This window comes from Eptatretus burgeri, chromosome 17, assembly GCF_056783735.1.
Source record: "Eptatretus burgeri isolate ZD-2024b chromosome 17, Ebu_testis_v1, whole genome shotgun sequence".
NCBI classification, from domain to species: Eukaryota; Metazoa; Chordata; class Myxini; order Myxiniformes; family Myxinidae; genus Eptatretus; species Eptatretus burgeri.
This window is the reverse complement of record NC_140977.1, coordinates 57,293,445-57,306,428: the sequence shown is the minus strand read 5'-3', so window position 1 is coordinate 57,306,428 and position 12,984 is coordinate 57,293,445. Positions and strand designations below refer to the sequence as shown.

The window sequence follows — 12,984 nt, the reverse complement described above, 5'->3', positions numbered from 1 at the left end:
AAGGAACTTCAAAGTCTTTTGTATGACTCGGCCGGGGTTCAAACCACCGACCTACCAGACTCAGAGCAGATGCTCGAACCATGACTTCACCGAGGCCGATAAAAACATTGCACCTGAATCATCCTCCATATTCACCTGATCCATCACTTCGGGACTTTCTGCCATCTATCTATAATTCCAGCAATCTCTGTGTGTCTGTCTGTCTGTGACCGCTGTTTCTCGACAACCGCTGGTCCGATCTAATTGAAACTTGCCAGGTATATTTCTGGGGACCTGAGGATGTGCCTTTTCAAGGTTTGATATTAATCGGACAAGTGATTCCCAAATTATGGCCATTTATTTACCAAACAAATGACAGGACACAGTGCTATGACATCACAATTAACGTCACAATTCTTCTTTTCTTTTTTTTTTTGCACGTACAGCCACGCATGTACGGGCACGCACTAGTTTTGTCAATGACAAAACGAGATCAAAGGCCGTTGGTATGATACTAACTAGTCCATGTGGTAGCATAATCTGACAAAGGTCCACAGTGCCAAAAGGATCGTAGATCACTGCAAGCTTAATATCTTGGCAAGTGTTCTTCCCCCCCACCCTCTCCCCCCCCCCAATCTTGCTGGCTGCTGATCTCCATGGTCGAGTGATAATGCTGCTAGAAGGCTGTCACACCTTGACGTTTTAGCCAGCGTATGGCAAGGTCTCAAAATGTATGTAAAACACTGGCATACGCTCAACTATTGATGTTTTTTTTAAGTTTTGGGCTTATAATAACGTGTTGGACGTATGCATAACGTATTAGGCCCAGGTCACATTTGCCACGGCGGCCGTGGGGTCTCCAAAATCTGCGGCCACAAGTAATTATACGGCGGCCGCAGTATTTCCACGGTCACACAATGTAGCAGTCACATATGTTTTTATTTCTCAGGTAGCCGCACGGGGTATTTATATATTGTGGAGACCGAAAACGTGGGGGTGCCGTACGGTCTTTGATTTGACGCCGCACGGTGACCTAAGGGCGTCACTGTGGCGGGCATAGAATTTTTAAGGCAGACGCAAGGCGACCGCAGGGGGACCGCAGGGGGGCCCTAAGGCGAACGTGCGGCCAGACGGACGGTAACGAGTGGGTATATATACCAGTTCTTTTTTTTACTGAAATAAAAATATACCAGTATATATAACTGAATATACTATAACTATAATATACCGTGGTGTCCCTAGATTCCGAACGCCCCATTGTTTCAACAAATTGGAATCCGAACAATTTTTTCGAGAAAATTTTGCCCTAAAAACCTAATACATTTTAAAAAAACTGAACACAACGTGGCGTTCATGTTTGTTCACGCGTCTCCCCCACCTGTTCGAGCCGCATCTTCACGCTTTGTTCATTCAGTTCGTCGGTGGAAGTCCTCGTGAAAGCATCTCTCGTGTGTCGATCGATACTTTAGGCCTCAGTCACATTTGCTCTACGGCGAGGATACGGCGGCCGTACGCCCTCTGAATTGACAGAAACGTGCGGCGGCCGCAGAGAAACTGAGGTGGCCTCAGGGTGGCCCTACGCCGTATGGCTATATTTTACAGGTCGTAAGGTCGCCGTGGAATTATAACGCGGAGTTATAACTTTTTTCATTTCTATGTTCGCTGTAGAAATTCGACAAGCCGAAACAAAAGAAGTGGTAAAAAAAAAAAAATTCACCCATTCGTTACCGTCCGTCTGGCCGCACGTTTGGCTTAGGGTCCCCCTGCGGTCGCCTTGCGGTCACCTTGCGTCTGCCTTCAAAATTCTATGGCCGCCGCAGGAACGCCCTAAGGTCACCATGTGACATCAAATCAAAGACCATACGGCACACCCATGTTTTTGGTCTCCACAATTTATAAATACGCCATGCTGTTACCCGAAAAATAACAAGGACAAATGTGTCCAAGAGCAGCGTCCAAAACCTTAAGGTTTTGTCAGCTAAAAAAAAAAAAAAATTTTTATTTTTATTTTTTAAAACAACAACAACAACTTCCGATATTTGGTCACGTGTCTTATAATAAGCCAATAGCGAAACCCGTCATAATGTATTTACGATATATCGTGTATTTCCGAAATATATAATGTATTTACGAAATTACAATATGATAAATGGAATAATCTTTAAATAGTAACGTGAACTTTTCGAAACTTTAAAGCAAATGTCCGAATATATTAAAAAGTTCATGATAGACGCTCTCAAAAGGCACCGTCTATGTGAGCATGTGTACATGTGCTCAGTATTTAAGGCGATCCGGATCTTGTATATACAAGAGCCGAGTCCGAGAGATTAAGGTTTTGTCTGAAGAAGAAGAAGAAGAAGAAGAAGAAGAAGAAGAAGAAGAATAAGAAGAATAAGAAGAATAAGAAGAATAAGAAGAATAAGAAGAACAAGAAGAAGAAGAACAAGAAGAACAAGAACAAGAAGAAGAAGAACAAGAAGAACAAGAACAAGAACAAGAAGAACAAGAACAAGAACAAGAAGAACAAGAACAACAACAAGAAGAACAAGAACAACAACAAGAAGAACAAGAACAACAACAAGAAGAACAAGAACAACAACAAGAAGAACAAGAACAACAACAAGAAGAACAAGAACAACAACAAGAAGAACAAGAACAAGAACAAGAACAAGAACAAGAACAAGAACAAGAACAAGAACAAGAAGAAGAACAAGAACAAGAACAACAACAACAAGAACAACAACAACAAGAACAACAAGAACAACAAGAACAACAAGAACAACAAGAACAACAAGAACAACAAGAACAACAAGAACAACAAGAACAACAAGAACAACAAGAACAACAAGAACAACAAGAACAACAAGAACAACAAGAACAACAAGAACAACAAGAACAACAACAACAACAACAACGCCGAGCTCTCTGAGCAGCGTTCGCTCCGCGAGACGCTACTAAAAACATATGTGAATGCTACATTGTGTGACCGTGGAAATACTGCAGCTGCTTTATAATTGCTAGTGCCCGTACATTTTGTAGACCCTCCGGCCGCTGAGCCAAATATGACTTAGGCCTTACTTCGTGTTTTCACCTTCATTTGCGATGTTTGTTTTTTTAATAATCTTGTGTTTTAATCAATAACAAAAAAGCAATCCAATCACGTGGTGTGACGGACTGTCGGGCAAGGATTTAATTTCACAGCAAAACCAGTTGTAATTTGGAATATCCATGATTACGTCAGCCCGATGCGTTTGATGAAAGTGATTGTGGTTCTGCGGGCATCATGTTTGATGAGCTGCCCTGGGGGCAGCATTCTCGCAGAGTGCTCGAGCGATCGGAACCCAGGCCGGAGCTCGAGCCTGTGTGGACCTTTGGATGTGGTGATTGTACCAGTTTACATAGAATACACCGCCACTGAAGGTCATTTACTCATCTTATTTTACCTTAAACATGGGGAATTTCAGTTTAAAGTGTCTTGAAAGTGGGTTTTCTTTGGGTCCACGAACGGATTAATTCACTCCATTATTTCTTATTGGGAAAATATTTTTGGAATCCGAACTTTTTTGCAATCCGAACAGTCTCCTGGAACGAATTAAATTGGGATTCTGGGGGCACCACTGTATAGGCAAACACCTCTACTCCGATCTCAAGAGCACGGTGGATGCACGGTCGACGCAGACTGCCACGGAGGCCGTACATAGGTGCACGGCGGGCGTACGGGAACCGTGCGTCGACCCTGCGTTGCCCGCAGGTAGTCACACAGACCGCAAGGCCACCGTACGGTGACCGTGGAAATAGTGCGGCCGCCGTAATTTTTTGGGGGTTGGGAAAATTCATTTTTATTGAGAAGAGCTTATGGCAGCCGCACGAATAACGCAAGGCCACCGTACGCCCTACGTACGGTCGACGTGGAACACATCTACGTCATAGCTTGGCTTGTCAAATTGCTACGGCGAACGTAGAAATGAGAAAAAGTTATAACTCCGCGCTATAATTCCACGGCGACCCTACAGCCTGTAAAATATAGCCAAACGGCATAGGGCCTCCCTGAGGCCACCTCAGTTTCTCTGCGGCCGCCGCACGTTTCTGCCAATTCAGAGGGCGTACGGCCGCCGTATCCTCACCGTAGAACAAATGTGACCTGGGCCTTAGTAACGTACACAGAACGTTTTAATCACATATAGATAACTTATACCAACGAATGCTGAGCGTGTTGTCGGCGTTCACAACCTATGCCCAACGATAGTCTAACTTATGCATAGCGCGTGGCAGCGTATCGCCGACGATCACGTGGTGTAGGCTATTCATAGGATACGTTAAGAGCATGCTGAAAAACACTGCCATACGTCGTAGTACGCTGGCTTTCATCGTTGTACTTTGCGGTTGTCCTCAAATTTTAACATACTTGAAATTTTACGACGTATGCCAGCGTATGACTCACACGTTCCGCTACGCTGGCCATAGGTTGTAGGCACGTTATGCGATCGTTGAAACACGTCGACACACGTTACTTGTAAGTTACTCATAAGTCGAAACACGTCGAGGTAATGGTTAGCGTCGGTGTTCCAGACTCACTGTTTTTTTTTAAATTATCATTATTTTTTCCTTCGGTATGACGGTGATGTTGACACTTCGATTTCTAGTGCGGTTATAATATAATATAATTAATAGGCTGCCGCTCAACGATTTAAATCATAACTGCACTAGTAATCGAAGTGTCAACATCACCGTCATACCGAAGAAAAAAATACTAAAAATAAAAAAACAGGGAGTCTGGAACACCGACGCTATCCATTACCTCGACGTGTTTCAACTTGTGAGTAACTTACAAGTAACGTGTGTCGACGCGTGTCAACAATCGCGTAACGTGTCTACAACTTATGGCCAGAATTATGCGGAACGTGTGAGTCATACGCTGGCATACGTTGAAAAATTTGAAGCATGGAAAATTTGTCGACGAGCTCGGCGTACTACGACGTATGTCAGCGTGCTCTTAACGTATACAAAACTTACCCATAACGTATTCGACGTGTGCCAGCGTTTTAGCCAAATTTTGCATATGTGAGGCATACGCTGGCTAAATCGTCAAGGTGTGACTGGGCCTTAAGCGAGGAGACCATGACCAAAGGCCGCGGCAATGTCAAATCGAGTGCAACCCGAGACTTACTTCCAGTCCCCGTACCAGGACTCGTACACATCTTCACTGCACACACACAATGTCATGGTCATGCTTCGCTTCTTCTTCTTCACTGTTTTTCTTCTTCTTCTTCGCGTTTTGAAACCGATTTACTTCGATTTATTTCATTTCCATTCTGCCTTCTCTCATGGCTGTGATAGATTTTCAGAAGCTAATTTAAAGACTGTTGGGGCATTATCTAAACTCGCACGTTTGTCATCTATATTATACAATTCAGGCTCTTTGAGGAGCGATGCGGCGTTCTGGAATTAAACACGATGCACTGCTCCACAATGGAGTGTACCGTGCTGAATTTCCAGCAGTGTTAGTCCCATCTAATTCCCATGGAAATCAAACCAGAAATTAAAACAACACAGGCAGCTGTTACAGGAGCACAAACATAATCAAACATTCCATGCTCACCTCATCTTGACCCACATGCGATTAATCAAACCATCCATCCTGTGCCACACCGTACTAGTTTAACCATCCATCCTGTTCCACACCATACGAGTTGAATTGTCCATCCTGTTCCACACCATACCAGTTGAACCATCCATCCTGTTCCACACCATACGAGTTGAATTGTCCATCCTGTTCCACACCATACCAGTTGAACCATCCATCCTGTTCCACACCATATGAGTTGAATTGTCCATCCTGTTCCACACCATACGAGTTGAACCATCCATCCTGTTCCACACCATACCAGTTGAACCATCCATCCTGTTCCACACCATACCAGTTGAACCATCCATCCTGTGCCACACCATGCTAGTTGAACCATCCATCCTGTTCCACACCATACCAGTTGAACCATCCATCTTGTGCCACACCATACTAGTTGAACCATCCATCCTGTGCCACACCATACCAGTTGAACCATCCATCCTGTGCCACACCATACCAGTTGAACCATCCATCCTGTTCCACACCATACCAGTTGAACCATCCATACTGTGCCACACCATACTAGTTGAACCATCCATCCTGTGCCACACCATACCAGTTGAACCATCCATCCTGTTCTACACCATACCAGTTGAACCATCCATCCTGTGCCACACCATACCAGTTGAACCATCCATCCTGTGCCACACCATACCAGTTGAACCATCCATCCTGTTCCACACCATACCAGTTGAACCATCCATACTGTGCCACACCATACTAGTTGAACCATCCATCCTGTGCCACACCATTCCAGTTGAACCATCCATCCTGTTCCACACCATACCAGTTGAACCATCCATCCTGTGCCACACCATACTAGTTGAATTGTCCATCCTGTGCCACACCATACTAGTTGGATCATCAACCCCATCCCACATCATACTAACTGAACCAAGCTGTTCGGGTTTGCGTGTGTACCTCTGTGTAAAACAAACCACAAGGCGCTGCGATAGCTTGGCACACGCAAAGCCGAGGATGCACACCAGCAAGCAGGGCTGTTCTTGCAGGGGGCGAATCAGTGTCGTCAAGACGACGATGGTGAACCAGACGGCAATGGCGGGAAGAGGATCTAGCTAGATGAAGGAGATGGTGGTAAAAGGGATCACAGATCAAAAAGTACGAGTGGGGAGAGGAGATACAGCATGAGGAAGTAAACATCTTTTTGAAAGAGAGTTGGGTAGAGATATCACAGCCACTGACAGAACACATTTAAAGCATAACTCACCATTGACTTGACTCCCTTCTTGTGCGTATCAGGAGACAACAAACAGGACAGGTATGCCGGTGTGGTGAGGATGGCTCCAAGCATCATTGCTATTCCTGGAATGAGCTTCAAACTCAACCCCAGCACCTGGGGTCAGGGTGTAGGTCAAGAAGCACTTGGATTCCTCTACCCAATTGAAGAGCTTCGCTCTTCCAGTGTCTTATGGGATCCCTCTATCCCTTTAGGGGATCCCTCTATCCATATCGCTTGAACGTTAACAAATCTTCACTCGAAATAACACGTGCAAAGAGAAGAATCGCCATCATTACAAGATGTGACAATGAACCGAATGAAGGTTAGTAAAACAATCTTGGTAGTACAATTATATTCTTTGAGCGGAGAGGGGTGAGGGGGGGGGCACTGCATTGAACCAAATGACGAGGTCAAAAATTAAATGTAACAGAAGTGTAAACATGGATACTTGCGTGTCCCAAACTGAAACTCCCGCAAAAGCCGAGATGAGAAATACGAAGGAAATGGAGATCTGAGCTTCGGTCACGTCCACCCTGCTCACAGAACACGTATGTATGAGACGGGTACCGAAGGTACCCAAAACACGTGAGGTCGGGAGGTCTGAAACCGATGTGGACACACACGAGGAACTTTGTTGCAGGAGACCATTTGACCCATCCTGCCTACACTACACCAACATCAGATACCATCATCCATGCACACACAAGCGAGATACAAGACCTGCCAACATCCCCATTCCCCTCGATCTCCATAACTTCCAGGTACCTATCTAATTCTAATTTAAACTTACCTACTGTTTCTGCTGCACTACCTTTCCAAGGAGACCATTCCATGCTTTAACTACTCTCTGAGTGAAAGACCCCTACCTTACTACCGTCTTAACTCTTCTCTTCTTTACTCTCAGGCTATGGACCCCTGGTCCTATCACTGTCTACTCTGTTGAATCATTCTTCTGAACTTATTGTATCCATACCTTTCATTGTCTTAAACATTTCTATCAACCTCCTTGTAACCGCCTCCTTTCTCGTGAATAAAGCCCTGTCTCCTTCAGCCGCTCCAAATAGCTGAGTCTCGCTCGGCCCGGAATCAATCGAGTAGCCCTGCGCTGAACCCTCTCTATGGCATCTATGTCCTTCCTAAGTTGTGGCATCTATGTCCTCTTTTGATTTATAAATGATCCCCCTCCGAATACAACCGAAAACCAGATTTGCTTTACCGATAGTTACCTGCTTACCTCCCATATCTATTACCACCGCCAGATCCTTCTCCTGTGTGACATGCTCCACAATTACCCCTTGCATCCTGTAATCTCTATTTTCATTGTTCTTTCCCATCCCCAACACCTTACACTTGCTCAGGTTGAATTCCATCTGCCAATCTTTCACCTAATCGATACAAGTATCAATATTTTCCTGTTTCTGATCACCACCCCCTCTGCTATCTAACTTGCCTGAAAGTTTTATGTCATCTGCAAATTTTGAAATCCTACTCTTTACCCCACTATCAAATTCAATCATGATGTAAATTATAAATGACGAGAAACACTCGCTCCCGATGGGAGAGTAATATGCCCTCTCACTTGCAGGGGAGTGGGGGGTGGGGGCAGTGAAGCACTTGCACTATGCCAAGTACGAGGCAAAACCACAAGTCATCTAAATTCTAAACAACTACCTTGTTATACTCTCTCTTTGCCACCACCATCACCAGGTGGAACTAAATGGTACACATTCAGGTGGAGAATTTGCATCCCACCACCCTTCCAAGCAGAATCTTCATGACCACAACTTCCCGTGCACACCCCAAATCCAACAACACAATTAACTCATTCTGTTCAATGGTTTAAGAATACATAACTAATTAACAGAACAGGCAGACAGACAGGCAGGCAGGCACGCGATGGGTACTTTGAGACCTGGTAGGTCTCCGTTCTATCTCCTGAAACTCAGCCTCATGTGGAGAAAGCAGCCAACAACAGCAACTTGCACACACAAACACAAACACACACAAAAACACACACACACATTGCATCCTCCCAGGCAGACGCAGACATCCTCTCACTTACAACCACTCTTCTCTTCTCTTCTCTTCCTATGTCTCATCAATTAAGTTACCCGAGCAGTCACTAGTTACAGCCTGGGAGGGGGGCAGTAGTTGTACCTCCAAAAATGCAGGGTTCCAGTGAGGTAGGCTTGCCAATGTGCAAAGTAAAACATGAGCACACCAGAAAAACAGCAACTGAAGAAAAGGGCCGGGTGAGTGGACAGCCGCACAGACACCGCTGTGGACACACCGACAAACACTAGGGGAAACAAACAGAGTTGGAAGAGTAAGCAAATGGACAAAACTACATTACATGGCTAAAAGTATGCGGACACCCCTTCTAATTGATGGATTCGGCTATTTCAGCCACACCCATTGCTGTCAGGTGTATAAAATCAAGCACACAGCCATGCAATCACCATCAACAAACATTGGCAGTGGAATGGGCCGAACTGAAGAGCTCAGTGACTTTCAACGTGGCACGGTCATAGGATGCCACCTTTTCAACAAGTCAGTTCATTAAATTTCTGCCCTGCTAGAGCTGCCCAGGGCAACTGTAAGTGCTGTTATTGTGAAGTGGAAACGTCTAGGAGCAACAACAGCTCAGCTGCCAAGTGGTAGACCACACAAGCTCACAGAACGGGACCGCCGAGTGCTGAAGCACGTAGCGTGGAAAAATTGTCTGTCGTCGATTGCAACACTCACTACCGAGTTCCAAACTGACTCTGGAAACAACGTCAGCACAAGCACTGTACGTGAGAGCTTCATGAAATGGGATTCCATGGCCGAGCAGCCGCACACAAGCCTAAGATCACCATGCACGATGCCAAGCGTCAACTGGAGTGGTGTAAAGCTCTCCACCATTGGACTCTGAAGCAGTGGAAACGTGTTCTCTGGAGTGATGAATCACGCTTCACCATCTGGCAGTCTGACGGATGAATCTGAGTTTGACGGATACCAGGAGAACAATACCTGCCCGAATGCATGGTACCAACTGTAAAGTTTGGTGAAGGAGGAATAATTGTCTGGGGTTATTTTTTATGGTTTGGCCGGGGGAAAGGGAAATCTTAACACGACAACATACAATGACATTCAAGATGATTCTGTGCTTCCAACATTGTGGCAACAGTTGGGAGAAGGCCCTTTCCTGTTTCAGCATAACAATGACCCCGTGCCAAAGCGAGGTCCATTCAGAAATGGTTTGTCGAGATCGGTGTGGAAGAACTTGACTGGACTGCACAGAGCCCTGACCTTAACCCCATTGAACACCTTTGCGATGAATTGGAACGCCGACTGCGAGCCAGACATAATCGCCCAACATCAGTGCCTGACCTCACAAATGGTCTTGTGGCTGAAAGGAAGCAAATTCCCGCAGCGATGTTCCAACATCGAGTGGAAAACCTTCCCAGAAGAGTGGAGGCTGTTATAGCAGCAAAGAGGGGACCAACTCCATTTTAATGCCCATGATTTTGGAATGAAATGTTGGACGAGGTGCCCACATACTTTTGACCATGTAATGTACCAAACTGAAACTTTCAGACGTGAAAATCACGTTTGGACCATAATGTTTGCATTGTATCTCCATCCTCAGCCTTCTATTAGTCTTTTCTTCCAAAAGTAACTGGTCCAAAACAAGATCTCGTAATCTTATTTCAACCAACCGAACCTCCTCCAACTCCAAAACTTTACCCATACACACTATCCCTTTCCAATCTCCTCCATCTCAAGTCAAAACCTCAACCATTCCTCTGCACAGATCCTCAGCTCTAACGTGCTCACCCACACCCTCCTGATCCTCACCTATGGAAATGGCATCACAGCCGTGATCGAAGAGTTCACCGAGCGGTGACGAGCAGCCCAAACGTCGAGCCTGTTTGCCGTCGATGGCATCCAGAGCTTGATATGAGAGTAGTCCGAATGTACAAAGCAGCAACACCCAGGGGGGAATCTGAGTGGGGACAGCGTACACAACTCACATGGAGGAAAAGGTCATCGGGTCAGCACCCAGAGAGGAATCTGAGTGGGGACAGCGTACACAACTCACATGGAAGAAAAGGTCATCGGGTCAGCACCCAGAGAGGAATTTGAGTGGGGATAGGCTACACAACTCGCACGGAGGAAAAGGTCATCGGGTCAGCACCCAGCGAGGAATCTGAGTGGGGAGAGCGTACACAACAAGCATGGAGGAAAAGGTCATCGGGTCAGCGCCCAGAGAGGAATCTGAGTGGGGACAGCGTACACAACTCGCATGGAGGAAAAGGTCATCGGGTCAGCACCCAGGAAGGAATCTGGGTGGGGACAGCGTACACAACTCGCATGGAGGAAAAGGTCATCGGGTCAGCACCCAGAGAGGAATCTGGGAACAGCGTACACAACTCACATGGAGGAAAAGGTCATCGGGTCAGCACCCTGAGAGGAATCTGGGAACAGCGTACACAACTCACATCGAGGAAAAGGTCATCGGGTCAGCACCCAGGGGGAATCTGAGTGGGAACAGTGCACACAACTAATGTAGCGTAAAAGGTCATCCGGTCCATCAAAGGCATGGCACCAAACTTTCATACGATGCGCATACATTGGGCTCTCATTCTATCAGCGATCCTAAAGTCAAAATGGTCTGCAAACCACAACAATGCAGCACCCGCACAACCTGAAGAACCTCACAAATGGTGAAAAGGGTCACCACAAAAACAAGTAAGGGTGAGGAGGGAGGTGGGGGGGGGAGTCTGCAGTGTGTTATATGGTGTGTGTATATGGGGGGGGGGCAAGGGGATGTAAGAGAGTTAATCGGTGGACAAGGGAGGGGGGAAGGGTAATAAGAGACAGGTAGGTGATCATAGTTTGGGGGAAGAGCTCTTCAGTCGAGTGGGCGTCACACAGTGATCCCGGCTGGAGGGGAGGACACGAACAGGGATGGGGAGAGTAATGGAAGGGGTGAAATGGGGAGGAGGGAGAGTGGGGGAGGGAGAGTGGGGGGAGGGAGAGTGGGGGAGGGAGAGTGGGGGGTGGGGTAAAGGGGTTGGTGGTACAGTGTTGTCTATCTGGGGAGGGGTGAAGTGGGTTGTATGAAAGGGGTTTACATGGGGAGGGGCATATAGTGAGTGATTGTTGAGAGAGTGGAGAGGGGCGAGTTTGGGGGATGCGGTGCTGTCACCTCGTCAAGCCCACGGGGGGTGTAGTACAGCATGACACACGTGGTAACAGAGTTGAGGAAAAGACCACTGAGAGTGAGTGCGTTGGGAGCCACCCATCGTGGAACAATGTCAACCAGTTTGGTCCAGCATGGCTGGAGAAGAGGCTCCAGGAGGGACCGTCCTGTAGCACTGTAGACATGAGTCTCGAGCTCGTGCAGCTGAGCTGACGATAGTGGACCGAGGGTAGTCGGCGGTGGTGGTGGTGTGGAGGGGGACTTGGGGGAGCTGGAGGTGGTGTGGGACATGGAGAAGGTGGAGAGGAAAAGGACCTGGAGACGGAGCTGTAGACGGAGCTGGAGAAAAAGATAGAAGAGGATGAGATTTCAAAAATATGGAGGAGATTGAAGGAAGAATCAGGAAAATAAATGAAGGAAGCGAAACTGTTCGTTAAAAGAAAGTTTTGAGGACAAGAGGCGGAACAAGAGGAATAATCACGAGCAAGGAGCAATGGGCAGGGATAGGGAGTGGAACAGAGCAGGACAAGGTGGGGACAAAGCAGGAAAGGGCGGGAACAAAACAGGAAAAGGCGGGAACAAAGCAGGAAAAGGCGGGAACAAAGCAGGAAAAGGCGGAGAAAGAGCAGGAAAAGACGGGAACAAAGCAGGAAAGGGCGGAGAAAGAGCAGGAAAAGGCGGGTGAATGAATGAATGAACGAACGGCTTGAAGAATGAATGAATGAGCGAACGGCTGGATGAATGGATGGATGGACGAACGAATGAATGGATGGATGAATGCATGGTGAATGAATAAATGAACGGCTGGATGGATAGATGGATTTATGAATCGATGAATGGATGGATGAATGAATGAACGGCTGGATGAATGGATGGATGGATTTATGAATGGATGGATGAATGGATGGATGAATGGATGGTAGGAAGGAGGGAGAGGAAGAGGGAGAGGGA

General features: G+C 46.5%; 1 protein-coding gene across 3 annotated transcripts in view; it reads right to left on the bottom strand.

Moving 5' to 3' along the window:
• LOC147010206 (choline/ethanolaminephosphotransferase 1-like) overlaps nucleotides 1-12,612 on the bottom strand; it is a 30,757-nt gene extending 18,145 nt beyond the window's left edge. The window contains exons 1-6 of one of the 3 annotated variants that reach the window (XM_085863007.1): nucleotides 12,040-12,612; nucleotides 10,686-10,833; nucleotides 9,003-9,144; nucleotides 7,294-7,378; nucleotides 6,834-6,959; nucleotides 6,544-6,681 (exon numbers count right to left, since the gene is read on the bottom strand). In XM_085863007.1, coding sequence (XP_085719133.1) covers nucleotides 6,544-6,681; nucleotides 6,834-6,959; nucleotides 7,294-7,378; nucleotides 9,003-9,144; nucleotides 10,686-10,833; nucleotides 12,040-12,324 — 924 coding nt within the window. In that variant the 5' untranslated portion in view covers nucleotides 12,325-12,612. The remainder of the gene's footprint in view (nucleotides 1-6,543; nucleotides 6,682-6,833; nucleotides 6,960-7,293; nucleotides 7,379-9,002; nucleotides 9,145-10,685; nucleotides 10,834-12,039) is intronic. The other 2 variants (XM_085863006.1, XM_085863004.1) reach the window with 2 other exon arrangements.
• Between the last annotated feature and the right edge of the window lie 372 nt (nucleotides 12,613-12,984).